The sequence below is a fragment of the Aptenodytes patagonicus genome, chromosome 22 (genome assembly GCF_965638725.1).
Source record: "Aptenodytes patagonicus chromosome 22, bAptPat1.pri.cur, whole genome shotgun sequence".
In the NCBI taxonomy this organism is placed as follows: Eukaryota; Metazoa; Chordata; class Aves; order Sphenisciformes; family Spheniscidae; genus Aptenodytes; species Aptenodytes patagonicus.
In genome coordinates, this window is record NC_134970.1 from 6327312 (window position 1) to 6348548 (window position 21237).

Here is a 21237-nt window from a genome sequence, read left to right on the forward strand (position 1 = left end):
TGCCCTTGATTTTCCACACACATAATTTTCTGCTGGCAGGTGAACCTTTTTAAATGAAAAAAACAACCCACAGAAAAAGACCACTAACCTTTAATTTCCTGTAGTTAAACCTGTAACACGCTCTCTGCCCATGAGGGGGAACTTGTGGAGCCAGGGAAGATACCCACAGTGCCAAAAATCCCTCCCCCCCCCTTTTTTTTTCCTCTAACAAATAAGTCTTGTTCCCCCCTCCAAACAGACATGGGGGCTGAACAAAAATCAACAATTTTCTTTCAGCGGGGCTAGAGAGTTTCATTGCTGTTCAGTTTGTACCCTTTGTCCAGCTGTGTTTCTGTCACATTTGTGCGTCACTGCACAAATAGTTACTTCTAAAATAAATGCCCTTTGCATCTGTCTTGTTTTCGTTACATGTTCAATAGCTCTGAAAGTGAAAGCTGTCTGGCAGTCAGCCTGCTCATTTTTTGGTGTTTATGTAAAATCTCTCACCGTGGCATTCAATACCACTGCAAAAGTTGTATTAAACTATATTTTTGATAACATCTGCATGTGTGCACGTCTAGTGCGTACTGAGTGATACGGCAGCTTGGCTATAACATCCCAGAGAGGAGGATGAAGCTCTGCCTTTGACCCCAGCCCTTGCTGGGAGAAGTATCTGGCCCTGGTTTGCCTGGGAGGGAACCAGGCAGATCTACAGCCAGCACCAGCTTCCCCTGCTGCAATATTTATTCCCTGGATGAGTGCATCAGGAAAGGGGGAGAACCATAATTTAGCTTTAAATCTGCTGCAGGCATCACATTTCAGAGACGGTGCTTCAATGAACTGCAAGGTTTTAAAAGAAGTTGGCATCAAAACCAGAAACAAGGAGGACGTCGACATGTTTTACTACTGGATTTAACAAATACTTCCTCCCTATCCAAAGCTGTTGATCCACCGTTTCCCTCTACTACAAAACACAGCCCTGTGGCCTTCACAGTTTGCTTACAGCACAAATAAATAACCTGTTGGAAAAGAATATTTTTGTTTCTTTAAAGAGCTAAACTGGGCTCTAAGTGGTACCAACGAAGCAGACAGCCGCTATAGAGGAAACAGCTAAAATCCACCACGACTGTTCCTGCCGGTATTTAACAATGAGCATATCTTGACAGAAAATAAAGAGAAACAGTTGTTAATAATAGAAACCTGGGAAACTTATTCAATAGGATGTTACTTATTTGCAAAACCTAGGTTTGTTTTAATTAGAAATAACACTATTTCCTACTCATCCTTTTTTTTTTTTGCCCCCCCTCTAACAGTTACTCTACAAAGTTTGTTGTCCTGCAGCCAGCTCCTTGACTTCCCTCCCTCGCCGCGTGAGGTCCTGATGGGGCCAAAGACTCTGCGCGGGGCCAGGCACCGAGTTGCAGTTTGTCCCTGTTGCTAGCAAGATTGGAAAAGAAATCACAGCCTGCTTGCTTGCTCTGTGCAAAAGAGTTTTCCAGTGCAATGATGCCCTGAGGAAAAAAGAAAGGGTAGAAACTGGTGTTCGGTGCTGCCCACGCATCTCATGAGTCACAGATGGGCAGGAACCGGCAGACAGATCCAGCAGAGTCCAGAGTGCTCTGCCCTTGGACGGGGCACATGACGAGTCTGCGCAGCGTGGTGCCGCTGGCGGGGACCTGCTCAGTCCCAGCCCTGCTCCTGTGTTCCCAGGCTGGACTTCAGGAGTCCCTTCGGTGCTTCTTCTGTTCGTGGTACTCTGTTATTTTCTGCTGGAAATATGCTGTGGATGAGAAAAGGTCGTTAGTGAAATGCAAGCGTTTGGGCTGGGGAGGATACAGGGCTGCACAGCCCGAGTCCTGGGGAGTGGTATGCACCCTGGGGGCCAAACCGTGCTGGGTTACGGACAGCTGCACCCAGGTGAAATCGGGGTTGTTGCAATTCCACCCATCCCTCTCACCTACCCAAAATGGGCTTTATTATGCTGGGTTAGCGTAAGATTTTAACCCCCGCGTTCACTCCTGTTCAGTTTTTGTGTTTCCTCTCTAACAGCAAGGAAGAGAGAAAGTGGGAGACCCTGGGAATGTGAATAGCCAAAAAGGTGACGTAGACTGGGAATACAATGAGAAAGCTGGGATTGTGCCGTCCCTCTCTCCCAACCCCAGGCAGACCCAGGTCCGTGTCTGCCCTATAAAGTCTGACCTAAAAGGGCAGAGAAAGCAGCAACCGAGGTACAGTGCCGGGCCCCCAGTCCCCCGGGCAGGCTGCAGACGGGCTGGAGAGGGACCCGCCACGGGCACCGTCTGCCACTCACTGCCACGTGGCGCCGTCCAAGGGGATGTTTGCTTTGCTCGACGCGGCAGTTGCTGATAGAGCGCAATGACTGCACCCTCTTGCACTCTTGAGTGCAGCGAGACCTCGGGGGTGCCAAGTCCCGGGTCAGGATGTCTCTGGCTACTGGAGATGGTTTGCCCCGTGCGCTGTAAATCCCCTGGAAGGGGAAAGGACCAACCCAGCCGCCACGGGTCCGCGCTGGAGCTGGTGGCAGAGATGAGTCAGTGCTCACAGGCGGCGCAGCCAGGAGCCAGCTCCCAGCTGCTGCCTGCGTCCAAGCCAAATATTTGCGCTGCTACTGGCATATTTGCCTAAACACTGAGCTCTCCATAAGCCTGCCCGCTCCCCAGGCAAGCAACAGGATCTAAAATCAGCCCAGGGATTTTTTTTTTTGATTGCTTGACAGGGACAGAGAAATGCAGCTGTTGAGAGCAAACGGGTGCTACTTGTTGCCCTGAGCATCCCCAGCCTTGAGCTGCATCCCTCTCCGGGCACGGGGCCTCTCTTTCCCTTAACGAAATAGCCCAGGACTTCGCAGAGCTCACTCGACTGGAGAGGGAAGGAAAACCGGGGCCGTTTACCTTCCTGGGGGATCCTGCTCTTTTCCGCTTCCTCAATAAATAGGGAAAACATGTTCGTCTTCACAAACTTCTTCACAAACTTGCGGTTGGTCTTGGAGGCGATGGCTTTGCAGAAGGCTCGCTCCTGGAAGGTGCCCGAGCCGTTTTTACTCCACTTGATGTGCGAGGCGTAGTGGCCAACCGTTCGGACGAAGAACTGCACAAAGGCTTCGGAGACAAGCGTGTTCACCTGCTCGGATGCTGGAAGAGGACACGGAGCATGAGAGGCGGGGATGGGACCTCTGAACATAGAAAGGATGGACCTATTTTAACCTGGCTGGTTCGCAGACTCTGCATCCTGAGAAATTATTTGCTTAAAACCTCCCTCTGCCAGTAAACCAAGATCAGACTAATTTTACTGAGGGAGCACTGGCTGTGTTTGCTTTCCGGGGTGGTGGCATCTTTGTGGGCCAAATATTGGCAAAACCTGACTTTTTCAGCAGAATTAATTGTTCCTGCTCTCATGTTTCGCAGGACAGGGGAAAGGCCAAGGGATTTCTCTCCTGTGGCTGCATTTTATTGCAAATTGGGGCAGAAACATCCCAGGCCGGGTCTCTTTAGGAAAGACGTTTCACTGAGGACTCCGGCCATCTGTGGAAGGCAGCTTGCATCTGTTTTACCGTACGTAAAGAGACGCCCTTACTGTGTATGTTGTTGTTGTTGTTGTGCCTGTTCAGAGACGTCAGCATCTCATTCTGCAGCTTGATGGGCAAGATCTCCTCCTCATCGCCGACCTGGAAGGCAACGGGGCTGTGAAGCAACCAGCACCGGTGGGAACCTGGCTCAGATGGCCGCGGGCAGCGGTTAGTGCAGCCCATCAGTGGGGCTTTCTGCAGAGCTCATTAATTAATTATCATTGCAGGGTGCTGCAGTGATGCTGGGAGTGGGATGCCCGACACACGGACCCTGCTGCTCCAGCTCACGACAAGAGAGATGCAGCGGATGGAGACACCCCTTTGCGGGACATTATCCCTGCATGGGTGACACCGAGATGTCTCTGCCCCCAGAATGTGAAATCCACCAGGTAGCTGGGACCAAGGGTGGAAAGGGGCCCTTCCCAGGGCTACCCAGGCCAGGCGAGCCCACCCCCATGCCCTGCACGGGGGGACCTACCGCCCGGAGGATCTTCCCTTTGCAGAGGTCAACTATCAGAGCCTGGAAGAGAGCAGAGAGCAACCAGGTTTAGTCCTACCAAGGCAGCCAGGCTTCCTCCCACCTGTTTTATTATCAGACCTCTGCGTCCGCAGCCCACGAGGGCGGCAGGAGAAGGATCGGTCCCTCTGTGCTGGAGGGACCCGGGCAGGGGAACCAGGGCATCCCCCCACGGACCGTGTTTGCCCCAGGCTCGGTGGCTTGTTCCCACACAGCCTTTCTCTGCTTCTGCAAGGTTGGGACGATGCCAACAGCCAGCCTGGCTGACAGCAGCTCCCTGAGCCCCCAGGGTCAGGGCTGCGGGTCCTGGGGTGGCCGGCAGCACCCAGGGGGACGTGGAGGTGTTGCCCCAGGTGCCAACAGGAGGGGACATGCAAGAAGCCCCAGTCTCCAGCCTCCCTCAATGGGAAAAGGGCACAACCAGAGCCTTCACCCCTGGAGCCAACACAAACCCAGGGCCACAGACTAACCGATGGTTCCATCCAGATGCTTTCCCCCGCCCGGATAAAATACCTCCTCCATCGGCTGGTCCAGGACCCGCTCCAGGTGCCGCATCTGGATGCCGACCATGAAGGGCGTGGGGCAGCAGACGGTGTCGAGCAGGCACTCGGGGACCACGGGGATGTAGGTGTGAGCCCAGGTGAAGGGGTAGAGGAGAGCAGCCACCGCGTGGATGCACTGCGACAGGACGCTGTGGGACAAGGAGCCATCGTGGTGGCATTGCACGAGGAAAGAGGATTTCACTGCTCGGAGGGAACATCCCACCCTGAGCTCAGCTACGTCCTGCGCTCCTTCAAGGGGCTTTTTTTTGTGTTTTATTTTTAAATAAACAGATCAGGACTCACCTCAGCTCCTCCGCCAGGAAAATGAGCCGTCGCTCCAACACGGCGGAGGCGAAGATGTGCAGGATGAGGTGGGGGCTGAGCCGCTGGAGCAGAGCCTGAAACTCCACGTGCTCCAGGTGGGCGTCCACGGGCCGCGTGAGCTTGATGAGCTGCCAAGGGAGAGCCACCAAACCCTGGCTTAGGAGGTGCAATGCTCCCCCTGCGCCACCCTGGCCCCCTGAGAAGGTGATCTGGGAGCAATTAATGACCCCGAGTTTGCAGCATCTGCATCACATCGCTCTGCAAGGGACAAACCTCATCTTGTCCTGCCTGGAGATTTGGGCTGTGCAGTGCTGAGGCTGCAGGAGAAGCCAGCGGCGATGTGTGCTGTGGTGTTTATTTATTGGGGCACTGGATTTTTAACCAAAATGCCTCTTTTCTGCAGTGCTGACAAGTCCCTGGTAGGAGACAGGCAGGGAAGTGCTCCCACCTTGGCGTCTGACAGCTCATCTGTAAGCAGCAGCTTCCAGGAAAGGGAGGAGGGATGAGGGCATGACTTTTGCTATAAAACCCACAAAAACTTCCTCAAAAGACTCTCTGGGAGGGCCAGCTTGCCTCATACTAGCTAGGATGGCCCAATACTGAATTATCTAATGGATATTTGCAGGTGGTCTGCCCATTCTGCTGGCTTTGCCCCAGACAAGAGTCTCCCAAATCCGGTCGCTACCTCTGCCCTGATGCGGGCAGCCCCGAGACGGCGACCGCTGAAGGGTTAACAGGACCGTGCAGCTCATGACACAGTCCTGGCCCCTCTCCCCAGCTTTACGGGGGTGGGGGGAAATCCCCTTCCTCCACGTGCCAAGCCACCTTTCCAGCAAAGCAGTATCTTCCCAGCCAGCAGCATAGGGCTTGGCTGGGCTCCGCAGCCCCTTTCCAGCACAAATCCTGCACGATCCCCAGCTCCCAGCTCATGCAGTACCCAGGATTTATTTTTCACCCCTTTTCTTGTTTTCTCACTGATCTCTTCGACTTGCTCCAGCCCCTGCCCAGAGCCCCAAAGCGCAGCTCTTTCGAAGAATGCCCTCATCGCAAATCCTCCTCCCGTCACCCCCAGCCGTGCTCGCTGCAGCCTGGCCCGCAGCCAGAGCATTGAGCAACCTGCAAAGCCCTTGCACAAGCCTTCCTGGATGAAGAAATCTCTTGCAATTTGATAGCCAGCTGCTAAATTGCACTAGAGAGGAGGGATCTTGCTCTCAGAACCCACCCTGGCAGGACGCATCCCTGGGATGCTCAGCACCGAGGTTATTTTGCCCAGTCCCAGGTGCCAAGCGGCAGATCCTCCCGCTTCTTCCACGCCAGCTTTGCCACAAGAGAAGGAAAAAGCAAAAGAAAAGGCTCTGCCTGTGCGAGCCTGGGCCGTGCGTGGGCGAGATGAGCCCCGTGGGCACCGTGCCCATACCGGATCTCCTTTCCGCAGGTAAGGCCTAGGCTTGCCGCACGCCTGTGCCATGCCGACGGCCTGCTCCTGATGCTAAACTAGGACGGGTGTCGAGGCTGAGAGCTGAGCACTGCGGTGCGGAGGGGAAGCTGCAGCCTGCAACACCCCGCAATGGCCCCAGCACCACTGCGCGCCCCAACAGCCCCGCATGCTGCACCCGGAGGTGCGAACGCCAGCTCACGAGCAGGGTGCAGCCAGCCCCGCTCTATGGCCCCCGGCACGATGCACCACTCTGACGTAAAGGCTGTGCAAGCGCCGACGTGTTAAGAAACGGCGTCCGGGGAGGTTTTGTGCTGGCAGCTCCAGCTCGAGGCTGATGGAGCTGCAAAGATGCTGCTTCGCAAGGACGCAAAGATGGGGCAGCATCACCTGTGGATGGGCTCCATCCTCATCCTCACTGCTTACTGCTCTCCTCCTGGACCAGGAGGGAGGTGGCACTCATATTCCCAGGGCACGAGGCCCCTGGCAGCCCGACCCACCACCCACTGCTCCAGTGAGCACCCATGGGTGCTGCAGGTGTGGAGGATGCTCCTGGAGATAGCCTGGGCTCCCCACGTCGGAGCAGTCCAGGAGGTGCCGCTGAGCCCCTGAGACCCCCACCAACCTCCGTGCCTGACTCAGGGATGAAGCTTTTAATTGTGACGGTTTTCCCTGGAGCTGGGAAGGGCGATTCCCGAAGGCCCTGCATGAAGGGGTAAATCACCGCCATGGAGATCTGGCGCCTCTTCTCCACCTCGTCCAGGATCTGTGGGAGAAAAAAGTGAGCTGTGAAACCCCGGCAGGCAACAGACTGGCTGCCTGGGCCACCACCGTGCCAGATGGCGCCACCACATCCCTACCTTGGAGAAGAGCCCGAAGCAGCCCAGGCAGCTGATGATGCAGAAGACCTCAGGGAGGCGGACACCACGGCCGGATGGCTGGAAGAGGATGGGAGAAGGGTTTGAGCATCTCCCAGCCCCACTGCACTGGCTCCCCGCTCTCCCCAGAGATCCCCCCTGGCTCCCCTCATCCCCCCAGAATGCTCAGTCACCCACTGGGGGATTTTTCAGAGCTGGGGCTCAGGCCAAGGACACAGTTGATGCTGTAAAAGCAGAGGGTGCCCAGGACCTGGAGAAGGCAATTCAGATGCCAAAGCTGTTAATCATTTTGGTGCAAAGCCCTCTGGCGTATTCCCAAACTTTCCTTGCCCCCAGACACGTGTCCTCTAAGATATCCTGCCCCACCATCCTTGGGGCTAATCCTGCTTCCTACTGAAACAGGGATGGGATGAGTGCCCAGGCTTTTTTTCCCTTTCCAACTGGATTATCCTGGGTCCGTTTGCTCTCTGTGCTTTGAGCCCTCCAGACATCCAGTTCAGACAGCCAGAGCTCAGCCCTGGATACAGAAGTGGGCAGGTTCGCCCGGGAATGAAAGGGTGGTGGGATCCAGCAAGTCACCGAGCCGTGGCATACGGCCCTGTGGCTTTATGTCCCTATTTAAGCAGGCTGTGCGTAAATCAGCAGCCAAGGAAGACCTCCATCCCACCTCGCAGCCCCCAAGCTGGCCAAATCCATGAGTTGAGAAAGGCAGCCACCGTTCAGGAGCAATTTTTGGGGATGGGGCTGAGGGCACCCGGCTCCTTGGCATCTGGATGGGCGCACGCGCATCCCCATCCTGATCCCGAGTGGGATTCGCAGCCGTCCTGACCGCTGCAGCCAAGGGAAAGGAGCCAGGGAAGCTGTGGGAGATTGATGGGGAGGCAGCGACCACCAGTACAGGGAACGGCACCTCCCAACCGTCGCATCTCCTGGTTGCATTTCAGGCCAGCCCTGGGCTACAGTAAATGCCGCTTTCCTCTATCCAGCATCCAACTGATGCCCCAGCAAGAAGAAAGCTCAAAAAAAAAATCCCTTTGGGCACCCCCTTGCTGCTTGTCGTCATCTTTGTCAAGGCAAGTGGCTTTCTAAGGCACGTCCCCAAGAGTTGTACTTTGGGCATGGCAGAAGGCATCGTCTCCCACCACGGGGATGGGGTGGCACGGCCCCCACCAACCCAGTGATGGGTGTACGGGCGGTGGGATGCTCACCAGCAGCCGCCTGCAGTAGCCGATCTTCCTGCTGCCATCCACGTTGGTCAGGACGAAAGAAAAGGTTTCGCTGCAAGGAGAGACAACGCATGGGGACGGGACGGCTCTTCCAGCCCGCAGCCCTCAGGGGTACGACAGCACGGGGTGGGAAACCACAGCCAAGACCCCGCAGCGGGGCAGGTACCTGGTGAACTCAGTGACAGGGGCCCAGTTGTTGCCGTCGGGGAAGCAAAAGAGGGGGATGGCTTGCAAGAGACGTTCCTCCTCCTCCTTCTGGCCCTTCAGCAAGTTCTCACGCTGGAACGAAGCGATGCCAAGAGTCAGGGTGATGGAGGGTGCCCATAGCCCCAGGGCTCAGCTGGGAATGGGCTGGGATGGGAAGGGCAGTGTCCCAAAGCAACCCCCGGCTCAGACCGAAGCAGAGAGTGCCTGCACATCCCTGAACAAGAATCTCCCAAAAATCCAATTTTTGACTCTTTTACCGCACTGACAGTGGAATAAAGCAGAGGCACCCAGGGGCCCCTCTGCAAACAGGGGCTCTCCCCATGTGCCACCTCCCCAAGATGTGATTTTGATGCCATGGTCTCCCCTTCTGGGACAGGAGACCAGGGAGCACCCCAGGATTTTCCTCCGGGGGTTTGTGGCCCGGGGCTCGGACTGCAGGCAGGGACAGACGGTCCCAGCAACCCCAGCCCACGGCAGGCAAAGCCCTGGGATTTGGGTCTGCGACTCCAGAACACGGGGTATTTTTCTGTTCTCCTCCCCTGGCTCTAGTGATGGGGAAGGAGCAACATCCCTTTTTCTTCTAAATTCGGAAAACTCATCTTCCCGGAAACACAGGACTCAATACCTTTGGGAACTGGTAGGTTATCTTGGGTTCGTAATGTCCATCTGACATCTTCTTCAGCGACACCACCACCAAGTACTCGAAGAAAAACTGCCCAGCAGAATAGAGGATGGAGCTCCGCTCTCCTGGTTTCCCCTGCGGCACCCGCGAGGGGTTGTTTTCTGCAGCAGAGGCCTCCTCTTTTCCTTCTGTAGCCAAAAAAACCCACCCCAAAAAACAGAGCAGAGTGAAATGAAAGGCCAGGAGGTGTCCTGATAGCAGGAGAGGAGATGCAGAGCTACACATGAACTGGCCAAAGTGGCTGAAGGGAACCGGGACCTGGTGCACAGGGTGTTTTGGTCCCTGACAGTGAACAGCTGGGGACATGTGGGCACAAGACACGGAAAGGAAAGAGAAATGGCTTTTATGAGTCTTTTGGAGAAAATCAAAGTGCTGTCAGACACCCCCGGCCCTCCTTTGCCCCATCCCAGGGAGGGCAGAGGGACTCTCAGAGTGAAGCCAGCACATGGGATGGCGGAGAGCAGATGGTCTCTGCAGAAAGCACCTGTGGAAAGGTGTGGGAATGTTTTTATAGCAGTTAATTTTATTCCCTTAGGGGGAAAAAACAGCAAACAAACAGCACAGATCTTGTTCGAGCACCTCCAAAGGCTCCAACAAGATGAATCCCAACCTCTCCCCGCCAGATTTCCTCAGTCCTGGGAACTGCTGATTGCAAATGAGATACTCAAGGGTTTTCCCTAAACCACAGCTCCCAAAGCAAAGCAATTCCCTGAGATTACATCCCATTTCTTGTTCGGCCGGTTGGGGAGGACAGCTGGGGAGCGTCAGCTGTCACAACCCAAAAAACTAGAAATAAGAGTGAAAAGAGCCCAAGCCGACATCTCCAAAGGCCCTGGGATGATCATGGTGGGGCAGCAAGATCCGAGGGCTGGGAAGGAGAGGGGTTAAATGCTGGCAGAAGGCTGCAGCCAGGCCATGCCACAGCTACTCCTTCTCCCAGCAGCCACTTGCGACTCTCTAAATCCCCGGTTCCTGGCACTGAAAGTGTCCCAGGCTTGGTCCTGGCTCTGATTACGGCGGGGAGCTGGAACAGAAATGCTTGAGCTGCTCCTAGGAATAACAAGCAGGAAAATAAACGTGTGGCTGGATGAAATTTTTCCCCGCACCCTGGAGTTTGGCCCTGGGCTCTTTTGGTTGTGCTGCAGCTCAGCAGGGCAAGGCACGGCTGTGGCCGGCTGCTCTCATCATCCTTCTCCTTCGTGCGCAACATCCTCCTCCGAAAGCATTGCTGGTGGACACTCCACCCCACGTATCCCCCCCGGCTCCGTAGCTGCTTCCTTTAGTTTGGAAACACCTTTCCAGCCTCCATTCCAGGTCATCAGGAGCTGAAAGGAGCAGAAAGCTCATCCGAGGAGGTGACACTCACAGTCCCATCATGGGATGTCCCTTCCCAGGGATGAGAAACGCCTTTCCCAGCTCGGGGCGGGGAGATGCGCGAAGCCGCCCCCGCGTGCACCCCGAGGCCGCTCCACCTCCGCATGCAAAGTCCTTCCTCTTGGCAAGGTGAAATTCATCCCAAAGAGGTTCTTCGCAGCAGGGGAAAGCCCGGGAGCATCCCGAGGATGAGACCCGGCTGCAGACACCTCTGGTTTGTCCTTGGTGGGGATCACAGATGTGACAGCCCAGCAAGGTGCTCCGGGCCAGGGAAAAAAGGTCAACAAGATGCGCTTTGCTTCTCCTGCTCCTCCTTGGGATGCTCCAGCAATGGCTTCAGCAGTCCAATCTCACCTATGGGGCCAGGGCAGGAGGTTGTTGCCGGGGGGGACCCCAGGGAACCATGCTGTGCAGCGGGGAGGGCTGCTGGCGTCCCCCATCCTCGCTGGACGCTGGTGTCAGTTGTTTTCCCATCACAGATTGCCAGGGTAAGGTAAAAGTCCAGCTAAATTCTGCCTACCCAGTCCCATCCTCTGTTTCAGAGAATACAAGATGCGCTCTCAAGCAAGGGCTGCATTTGCATCATGTCCATGGCATTTTCAAACAGCCGAGTAAAACTCGCCGCTCCGGGGAGGCTGGTCATGCCGGGCTGCAGGTCTGCCTCTCGCAGACGGACCCACGTGCCTGCCCGAAGTGCGACCTGGTGCAGCGAGCCCTGCCGAAAGCGCGGCGTCACCTGGCAGCGCTCCCCTGTGCCAGGTCTGGTTGCAAAGCCCTCGCTGGCAGAGCCTAAATCCCTCTGGGACCGTAATACTCCATCCCTGGGCTGGAAGGTGCAGCCATCATGCAGCATTGGATGGGTTTAATGTGGTATCAGAGGTCCCAGCACTCCCCAAAATCGGCAGGATTTGCAATCCCTCATGTGTCCCGGGGACACAAGCCACTGTCACAAGAGCTTTGGCCAACGACTCTCCCGTAGCCCAAGTGGGCAAGACTTGGGGACCACCCCACAGCCCCCCCCAGCAGCACGAGCGTCCTCTGCGAGGAGGGGAATGAGCCAGGTGGCTGGGGGGGCTCACGCAGCTCCTGGATGGAAAGCGGCTGCCGGTGCTGTGGATTTTCACCCCTCCCTCTGCCGGGCACGGAGAAGGCAAAGGCTGCCGCGATGCGCGCTGGCCCATGTGGAAATGGCACCGGGGCTGCCAGCGTTAAAAGAAAAAAACACTTTGCTGTGCAACCAGCTTCCCCGACCAGAGCAGGGTTTTCTTATCAGCCGAGGGCTGTGCTCAGACCCATGTTGTGATGTGGCACAACCTGTTTCTTTCCTCCCAGAAAACTCCCGGGCTGCAGCGTGCCAAAACGTCCCGGCCCGGCCCGATGGTTTGCAGGGGAGCTCTGCTTCCCGCGCCATGCAGCCGCCCACCTGCCCCAGCAGAGAGGAAATGGCTTTTGCTTTATCGAACCTTTTCTGCTGAGCTTGGAAAAACATGTATCGCACCCAGAGCAAGAGCCAGCCAGCACAAAACAGACCTCGGGGGGGTGGGGGGGACTTGCAGTGAGCCCCCCCAAATCCACAGGTTGCCCCAACCTGCTCTGCTGTGCTTTGAGATATGGCAGGCCAGAAAACCCTGACGATCCATCCTGTATCTTGGAAAAGCTCACAAATCCCAAAGGACCAATTTCTGCACCGTCCTCTAAAGGCTCCGCAACACTGACCTGCCTTGGGGGCACCGTGCCCCCGCGGATGCCCGCGATGCCACGCTCCGGTGTGCCCTGCGACGCTGCGCTCGGTGGGCAAAGGGCTGGGAAGGCTTTTGGGGATGTGATAATAGGGAGCCTGTGGAGCTGCCCCTGGGATGGGGTAAACCCCCGGGGGACTGGAAACCTCCCCAGGGGATGGGGTAGACTCATTTGGGACAGGGTAGGCTCCCAGGGGATGGGGTGCAGCTCCCGGGACGGGCTGAACCCCCAGGGGATGGGGTGTGCTCCAGGGAGATGGGGTGCGCTACCGGGGGCTGGGGTAAGCCCCTGAGGATGGAGCAAGGGAGATGGGGTAAGCCCCGGGGGCTTACCAGCCCAAGCTGGGCTCCGCAGGGTGAGCGCGTACGGGCCGGGCTGGAGGGGAGGAGGGGACCGAGCCGGTGCCGGTCCCCGGTACAGGCGGTCCCACCCGGCGTGGCCGCGCTGCGCTGCCCGGGAAAGTCCCCGCTCCGCCGGCAGCCGTCGGCTCCCGCAGCCGCGGTCCCAGGGCTGGCACCGGCACCGGCACCGGCACCGACACCGGTCCCAACACCGCCACCGGCACCGACACCGACACCGGCACCGGCCCCGCCACCGGCCCCGCCACCGGCACCTCCCGGAGCCCGGCGCCGGGCTGTGCTCCCCGGCGTCCCCTCCCGACCCTCACCTCTGCGGCCGGGGCGCCGCAGGCTCCGTCGGAAGAAGTTGCCGATGGAAGCCATGGTGGCCCCGGCGCGGAGCGGCCCCGGTGCGGCCCCGGTGCGGCGCGGCGGGGAGGGCTCGGCTTCCGCCCGCCGCGCTTTCGCTTTCCCGGGGAAGATGGGACGGGACGGGGCGGAGAGGAGCGGAGAGGAGGAGCGGGGGGGGCCGGGCCGCACCTGGCACCGGCCGGGGCAGGGGCAGCCCGCCCCGGGAGCGGGCGCGCCCGGGCACGGGGCGGGGCCGGCAGCGCCGGGCACGGGGAGCCGGGAGAACCGGGCATGGGGGTCCCGGGAGCAACGGGAAGGGGGGAGCCGGGAGCACCTGGTTGCAGAAGAGCCGTGAGCACCGGGCACGGGGACACCGGGAGCACTGGGCACCGAGAGCACCCGGGCACGGCGGTCCCGGGGGCACCGGGAACGGGGGAGTCGGGAGCACCCCGGGTACGGGTATGCCGGGAGGAGCTGGGCATGGGGGAGCCGAGAGAACTGGGCATGGGGATATCGGGAGCACCGGGCACGGGGGTCCCGACAGGGACCTGGATACGGGCGTCCCGACAGCACCGGGCATGGGGGGAGCTGAGCGGGGGTGCATCCCGGTGCACGAGGCCGGGCATCCCGGTGGGGAGCCGGGCACAGCCCGGGTAGGGGGGAGCTGCCCGAGGAGGACGGGCATAGGGGCACCCCTGGGCAGAGGGGGAGGTGGGTGCACCGGGGATGGAGGCAGCCCGGCACCCCCACTCCGGCACCCAGAGTAGGGTGGGAAACGGGGCAGGGACCCCGGGGAGAGGGGTGGCTTTGCCCTGCACCACAGGGGACAAAGCGCCTTGCCCCAAACCTCCAGCATCCCTGCCCGAGCCCTGCTCTGGCCTCCCTGCGTCCTCCAAGACTTTTTCTCCCCTGGAGCCTGCTGGTGCCAGGGACGGTGCCCAGCGCAGCCGCTGCGGGGCCGGGGGTGATGCTGAATTGTCCCCTCCAGGGGACGGAGGTTTTGGGGTCTCCCGCTCTGCAACGTGATGGGGAGTCAGCCAAGCCACCCTGACGATGCCACCGTGCTTTCATTTCCATGGCCATCGGCCGCGAGCTTGTCCTGGCTCTGCTTGGGAACGCCAACCGGGTTGTGATTTCCCTCGGGCTGGCGTTTCTCCATCGGGCAGAGATTTATTCCCCCTCTCAGAGTGACTCAGAGGCGCCTCGGCCAACTCTTGGGCTCGAGGCCGGTTGCCATCCGTCTTCGTTACAGGAAGGGAGAGCAGTTCGTTAGCACTGTGATACGGCGGCCACCCTGTCCCAGGCACGCAGCCGGGATGCCTGCGGAGCTGCTCGGCTTTGCTGGGCGGTTTTACCGCTCCAGACCCACCAACGAGGAAAATCTCTTTAAAACCAGCGATCTCATTAAAAAAAATCCCCTTTTCCCATCCTTAGCCTGTCCACACCCCTAGTATTTCCTCTGCCATTTTTAGGCAGTGCTTATGCAGTAACTAAACACACAGAAGGGGCTTTGGGCACAGCTATGGGTCCTGAGGACTTTAGGTGTGATGAGCTGTGCACAGTCCTCAGCCCCAATGCCGGAGCATGGCTGTTTGCAGATGTAGACCGTATTTTCTACACCAAATAACCTCCTTTCATATTTTGCAACACCTCCCATCCCTTTCCCTTCCCCGAGCGTGGGCTGGAGCTCCAGGGTGGGTTTGCAGCCGGGAGAAATGGCCTTCGCCAGCTTGCAGGGTTGGCAGATGCCTTTGAAACACGTCCCCGATGAGGCGTGTGCCTCTGACCTGGCCAGGATGCTGCCGCCTCGTTGGGGTTATCAGAGAATTGCTGGTCCGGGGGATGGTTTCTGGCTGATCTTGAGTGGGTGGAAGAGCACTTGTGCTTCCCGGAGGAGAGGGCAGCGTGTTTGTTTGTGCAAAGGACTCGTTCACAGGAGAAATTTCCTCTTGGCACAAAGAGAAAATAAAAAGTTAGGGGTTTTCCCCCTCAATTTTGGAGGAAAATCCCTGCTTTCCTGGAAACTGGAGCCACCTTGGGAAAACAGCTGCTGCCTTCAGCCAAAAGAAATCCCCAAATTCTTTGATTTTTTTTCCCATATACACAAATATTTTCTGCTTTCTCCCTTTAAGGCAAGTCTCTGACTACGATCCTGCCTCGATAATGCCTTGACTCTGCTCAGACGGCTTCTGTGCGGGGAAGAAAAGAGCCATGTTCCCAGCCACAAAACCTCCCCGCTCCAGAGCAAACACTGTCCCTTTGTGCCCGTCGCACAATCCAGCAAACCTTGCACTGCTGAAAGAGGTTGAACTTCTGAATATTCCTTCTGAAAGCTCCTTTCTGCGGGAAGCCAGCCGCCCACCGGCACAACAAACAGGCACATTGTGGGATCCTCGGGGCTGCCGGCCACCGCAGATGCAACACTTGCCGTCACGCTGCTCTGTCGCCGCTGCCAAAGTCGTTTCGCTTTCCTGAACCAAGCCCGGGGAGTTTTGTGTTTGTTTTTTTTTTCCCCTCCTTGCAGCCCCAGTGCTGATGAATACACGCTGGAATTTGGCTTTCTGCAGGCGTGGTGTGTTCAGACTGCGAATATCCCGCAGCCGGGGGATACCGTTGTGAGCATCCCGTGGCGCCGCATCGCACTGGGACTGGGGTGTCCTGGCCGCTGGGACCCTGCTTGCACAGCAGCTCCTCAGCCTCCTCCTCCTCTTGAGGAAGGCTCAGCTTGCTGCCTCTTGCCTCATCCCGGTGCATCTTCACCCCTTCCCCGTCCCCTCGCTGGGTGCTGCCTTTCGGGAGGGCGTTAGGGTGCCGGAGCAGCTTGAGCGTGCGGCATGTGAGCAGTTTTTATTTTGCCTGTTCCAGCCAGGCTGGGGTCGGGGCTTGGAGATGGAGGCTTGGGTTTGCCTGCAGCATCCCTGGCAGGGAGGTCCTGGAGAACAGCCCAAGGCTGCTGGAGGTGGTGGGTGCCCCCCACTGGGGCTGGGGACCCCAAGGCCCTCGTTTCCAGCCTTTCCCATGCCAGGGAGTTTCTCCCACTGGATGGCAGCATTACAGCAAAGAAACGTCTCTGGGAGACCTCACGGGAGAGGAGACATTCCTCCCGAGAGACTTTTCTCTCTGGCTCCAGGGAGGTTTGCACTTCGGCTGAGGACGTGCGGGTTCAGCTCACTTGTGTTTGCACCATTCCTGCCACTGATGCTTCTCTCGCTGCCCTGTTCCGTGCTCGGTGGTTACTCCCAGCTCCCCAAAATGGGGTGCCATGTAACATCCTTCACCTGCCCCTCTTCCCCTGATGCTTGTGGGTGCAGGGGCACCTGCCGGGACCAGGGGGCTGAGAGCCAGCTGGGACACTCTGGCCCACCACCAGGAGCAAAGCAACCCCAGACTGGGTTGAGGAGGAGAGATGCCAACCCTCATGGGACACCAAAATCATGGCTTCTTAGCAAGGTGCATCCCCTACCCTCCAGAGCCACCCCTGCTCCAATTGCTGGGGTGCAGAGAGCCCAAGTTCAAGTCACAGACCCCAAAGCTTGCACATTTTCGCACGCAAAAAGCTTTAGGGACCATTTCTTTCACGGTGGTTGCAGAGGGGGCTGCAAAACTCCTAGGGATTAGAAAACAAAGCTAATCTGGCCACTTTTCCTTCCACCTAATGGTTTTAATCCCAAACATTTCAATCCACTTTTAGGATTTCTTGGAGGTGGTGTTCGTCAGAGGGGCTTGGGCAGCGCTGGGTGGGCAGGGAGGACTGGTGCTGGGCTGCAGCCCCCTTGCAAATATAGTGCAGGGAAACTGCTCCTTTCTGAGGCCGTTTAATGGTCAGGAGGTGCAAAGGCGTCTCAGTTTACAGGCTCCCGGCCGGGCTGGCATCTCTGTTTGCAAGCAGGCATCCATAGATGGAAAGGGTTGAGCCGCAGAGCCCAGCCTCAGGTGTAGCACAGGATTTTCCCCAGTCCCTCCTGTACTGAACCAGTGACTCGTCCTGGGTTAAAATGCCAGCTCTGGGCCACTTTGGCCTTGGGAGCGTGTTTCAGGGGTTCATCACCTGCAAAGCCTATGGCTGATTTTCCATCTGGATGCACCTGGTCTTGACCCCCAGGTATTTGCTGCCCCTTTTTCTGCTCAATTCAAAGGGCTTCTCCCTCGTCTTTGTCCCACAGGCAGGGCCCTGGTGCACAATTAGCCCTCAGCTGAGCTTGGAAAACTCATGGCACGTCTGGAGGCAGGTGGTGGCAGTGGGGTCCAACCTCCTGGATGGCTTTTGCAAAGTCCTGCGCATCCCCACCCCGAAGCGTTGTGGTTCAGCGACCTGCCGGTGCCGGAGGTTCTGGGGACACTGGGGACTGGGGGCCGGGCTGATGGTGCTGGAGGTCATGGTGGCTCGCCCCAGGGAGCGCGGGACAATGCTGGAGAGGGCCAGGGCAGCCGGTGGGGAGCTGGTTTTGCTACTTGATAAAAAAAAGGAGGAAATTGGGGATTTTCCGAGCTGGGCTGAGCAGGCTGGGAAGGGGAGGGCAGGGAAGTCAGAGAGTCGGTCCTGCTCCTCGGCAGCATGGGGTGGGCGCTCACATGAGTGTGGGGGGTCCTGCAGCCCCATGCCCAGTGCTGACCCCAGACCTTGCCCCATCTTCTCCATAGAACAAGAAGCATTTGCAGCTCGGTGCAATCCCCAGGGGCTGAGGGGTACTGGGGTGGCGAGAGCCCCCCAGTTACACTGGCAGGGCTGCAAACCACGACCCCAAACTGAGCTTTAACCCAAGGAGCTCTATAAGATTTGCTAATCTCAAAATATTGTTGGCATTCAGAACAGTGATTTACTGCGTGTTTTGCCACAGCAAGTACTTTTCCGAAAGGCCATGCTAAGTTTACACTGGAGCTGCTGGGATCAGATAACCGTTCCCTGGCTGCACCCTCTGTCCCCCGCCCCCCCCCGTCCCTCCTGGTTGCCATGCCGGGGTGCAAAAGGACATCAGCTTCTCCTGCGCCCCGCAAGGAAGAGGTGACCACAGTCATGAGCAGCAGAAAAAAGGGACAACCGAGGGCATTTTTCCTCGTCCAGGTGGTGGGGTGGGATGTGGGTTGTGGCCTGGCTTGCAGGAAGATGTGAACTCACGGAGAGCCCTGACACTTTGCAAGTCACACTGCCAGGGACAGAAAATAACCAGCCCTGGTGCCCAGCCTGGCCATGTCCACCTCCCCAGGGGCTTTGCTGGTTGTGAAATTAAATCAGCTTCTCACCTTCAGTGGCACCCAGGGCTGGGCGAGAGCCCTGCACATCGCTTTGCATTCCTGCAGTATTTTACCACCCCATGGGATCCTCGAGGGCTTTACAGGTGCTGGGCAGGAATGACCCCTCAGGCCACCATTGCCCAGGGGGATCCCAGGGCATTTCCAGCCTGCGGAAAGGGCGGGCTCCCTCGTGGAGCAGGTGGTGGGGATGGTCCCTCTGTCTGTCTCGCTGTTTGCTTGGGAAGTCCTCCTACTTCCTAAGGGCCAGCACTTGGGAGGCACGGGACCCCAGCATCTCTCCCCCTTGTCCCCAGATCCCTTGGGATCTCTGCCACCTCCTACCCTGCAGGAGATGGGAACAAGCCCATCACATGTGCTCGTGGCAAAAGCCACCGCCAGCCTCAGCCCTGGCCTTCACTGGCCGTTGGTCACGGCAGGCTGGACGTCGTAGCCTTCCCCTGCAAAACTACAAGAGTGTCCTTCCTGCATTGACGTGCACATGGACAAGGAGGAGGAGGATGGAGCGTCCTCTTCCATGGCTGTTTCCTTGCAGGTTATTGGGTCGACAGATCAAAACCCATTTGCTCTCTGAAGCCCATGTCCTGGCCCAGCTGCTCTGGAGGTGCTTTGGGGTGATGCTTCCTCCAGGGAAGGCACAGGGCCGTCACACTGTGCTGCATGGGGACAGCAGAGATGAGGCAGGGCCGGGAGCAGCACCCTGCAGGGAGGTGCCCTGACCACGGCAGCAGGCACCCTCTGGCAGGTCGAGCCCATACATCCAAAGCAGGGCTAGGTCAAATCTGGCTGTGAGGACACCAGGGACACTAAGGACCAGGCATAAAGGGAACAGCATCTTCCCAAAGCCTGGCACAATATCTGGAGGGTTCCAGAGGGACCCAGGGTGAGGACAGCTTGATTAAATGTCCCCATGATGCTCCCTGGTGGCAACAGGGAAGGGTGCAGCTGGGCCATGGTTGGAGAACCCCAAACTGGTTTGTCTTCCCAGTTTACTGGGGCCTGGAGGGAGTCACTGGGATTTGGGGATGGTCCATAGCCCCTCCAATCCATCAAACTCTCCAGGGAGGGGGACACAGCAGGGAGGCTCCCGAACGAAGGTGCCTGGATTAGAGAGGGATGTGGGGTGGGTCTGGACATCTGCCCCATTAAGGGAGCAGATCCCATTTGCTTCAGAGCATCCTGGGAAGGGACAGCCCTCCGCAAACCCCTCGGACATGGCAGGGTACAGGCAGCCCTTGTGGTGCCAGCCAGCCTTGGGGACCTCCTTGGGATGTTGGCTGCTCCATTCGAAATGTGGCTGGTCCCAGTGCCTCCAGGGCTGGGACGGGTCTGGCTGCAGGACATCATGCTGGTCCCCATCTACTGTGATGCTTTCAGCCAAACAAGCTGTTGGCTGCTCTGATTGCGGTGGGGTGGAGCACAGCAGTGTCCTGCAGGGACTCTGCATGAGGTGGGGAGGAGGTTGGCGGGTGCAGATAGGAGGGGATGAGGAGAGCAGAGGGAAAGGAGGCAGGTGAGGGTGCAAGTGAAAGCATTTAGGGCAAGGAAAGGAGGGGTGTGAGAAAATTAGGGAGGAGCTGGGAGGGGAAGTGGAGGCACCAGCCCCCAGTGCTGATCCTGCAGAAGGGACTGGAGGCTGGAGAGGAGCGATGGCCTTGGGGATACCTAAGGTGGCCTTAGTCCTTGACGCAGGTAAGGGGACCCAAGGGGATGCTGAAAGTCAAGTGAGACTAGAAGTGTGTGCTTGGGGTGTAACCAGCCAATGGCGCGGTGCACCCTGGCAGGGGTTTCGGTGCCTTGAAGTCTTTACATCAGGGCTAGACACCTTCCTGGGGACCAGTGGTTACTGGGCTAACTGGGACACTGGGCACTGCCTGGGACTGCGGGCATGGTGATGAGCAAAGTGGGGCTCTGGGTAGTGGTGTTTGCCCCTGTGCAGTGAAGAGCAAACACCTGAGCTCCCTGCTGATACTAAATGATAAAGAAATTTGCCCTCGGTGCTGGTGGAGCCCCGGGGCTGAGCTGTTTCCTCCCCCTCCTCTTGCAGAGCCTCCCGGCTCCCTGCTTGCTGGCCCAAGGGTTGCCTCAGCTCGGTGACAGAAGCAGTCAGGTGTGTGCCTGCATCTCCTGGGTGCAACCCCCATGTGTAAATGTCCTGAATAAAATAGCAAAGGTGGCTTGCAACATTTTGGGGCTTTCTGAGCACCTGGCTTTTCATGCAGAAGGGAAAACCCAAGCTGCTCTTTGCAGCCTTTCCCTGCTCCAGAGTGGGACCGGGCAGGGCAGGTGGTGACAGAGCCTTATTGGCATCCCCAGCTGCTGTCCCCAACTCTTGGTAGAGGTGACCCCCAGCAGGCTGAGGACAGCGGGGCTGGCACGGGCTCAGCCCCAGCAGGCTCTCTGCCTGCCCGTCGTAGGTAAGCTCCTGCTGGCAGCCCCAGAGGTAGGGCAGGGTTGAAAAAAAAAAAAAACAAACCAGCAAAGGCAGAGCAATGCCCCGTGTTTGGCATTGCTTCTGGGTGCTGGAGACACGGGAGGTGACTGATGCGGTGCCAAGGTGTGTGAGTGCTTCTGCCGGCCCGTCACGTCCTGTCCTGGCCGGCCCCAGTTGCAGCTGCTGATTTGGAGGGTACTGCCCACCTCGTGCTGTGGCTGCGATGTGCGATGGCCCCACGGATAGCTCTGCAGGGACCACTTCAGCTGAGGGCAGCGGGTGGTGCCGCTCCATGATGGTTTTCCACCTGCAGTGCTGTCCCCGGGCTGGAGGGGACACGGAGCTGGCACTGAGCTCCCTGACTCAGCTCCCGG

At 58.1% G+C, this 21237-nt stretch overlaps 1 protein-coding gene and 1 long non-coding RNA gene across 2 annotated transcripts; one reads left to right on the top strand and one right to left on the bottom strand.

Annotated features, from left to right (window-relative positions):
- Nucleotides 1-858: 858 nt before the first annotated feature.
- On the bottom strand, nt 859-13275 carry DENND2D (DENN domain containing 2D). Its single transcript, XM_076357848.1, has 12 exons — nt 13158-13275; nt 9320-9504; nt 8654-8766; nt 8470-8539; nt 7244-7321; nt 7009-7149; nt 4928-5076; nt 4596-4773; nt 4044-4085; nt 3574-3664; nt 2892-3131; nt 859-1759 (listed from the first exon to the last, which is right to left on the bottom strand). The coding sequence occupies exons 1-12, from the start codon at nt 13210-13212 to the stop codon at nt 1698-1700; spliced, it is 1404 nt and encodes a 467-aa protein (XP_076213963.1). The 5' UTR covers nt 13213-13275; the 3' UTR covers nt 859-1697.
- Nucleotides 13276-13479: 204 nt separating this feature from the next.
- On the top strand, nt 13480-15741 carry LOC143169978 (uncharacterized). The gene is made up of 2 exons (XR_012996982.1): nt 13480-13632; nt 15312-15741. It is a non-coding gene; the product is annotated as an uncharacterized LOC143169978 (long non-coding RNA).
- The last annotated feature ends 5496 nt before the right edge of the window (nt 15742-21237 follow it).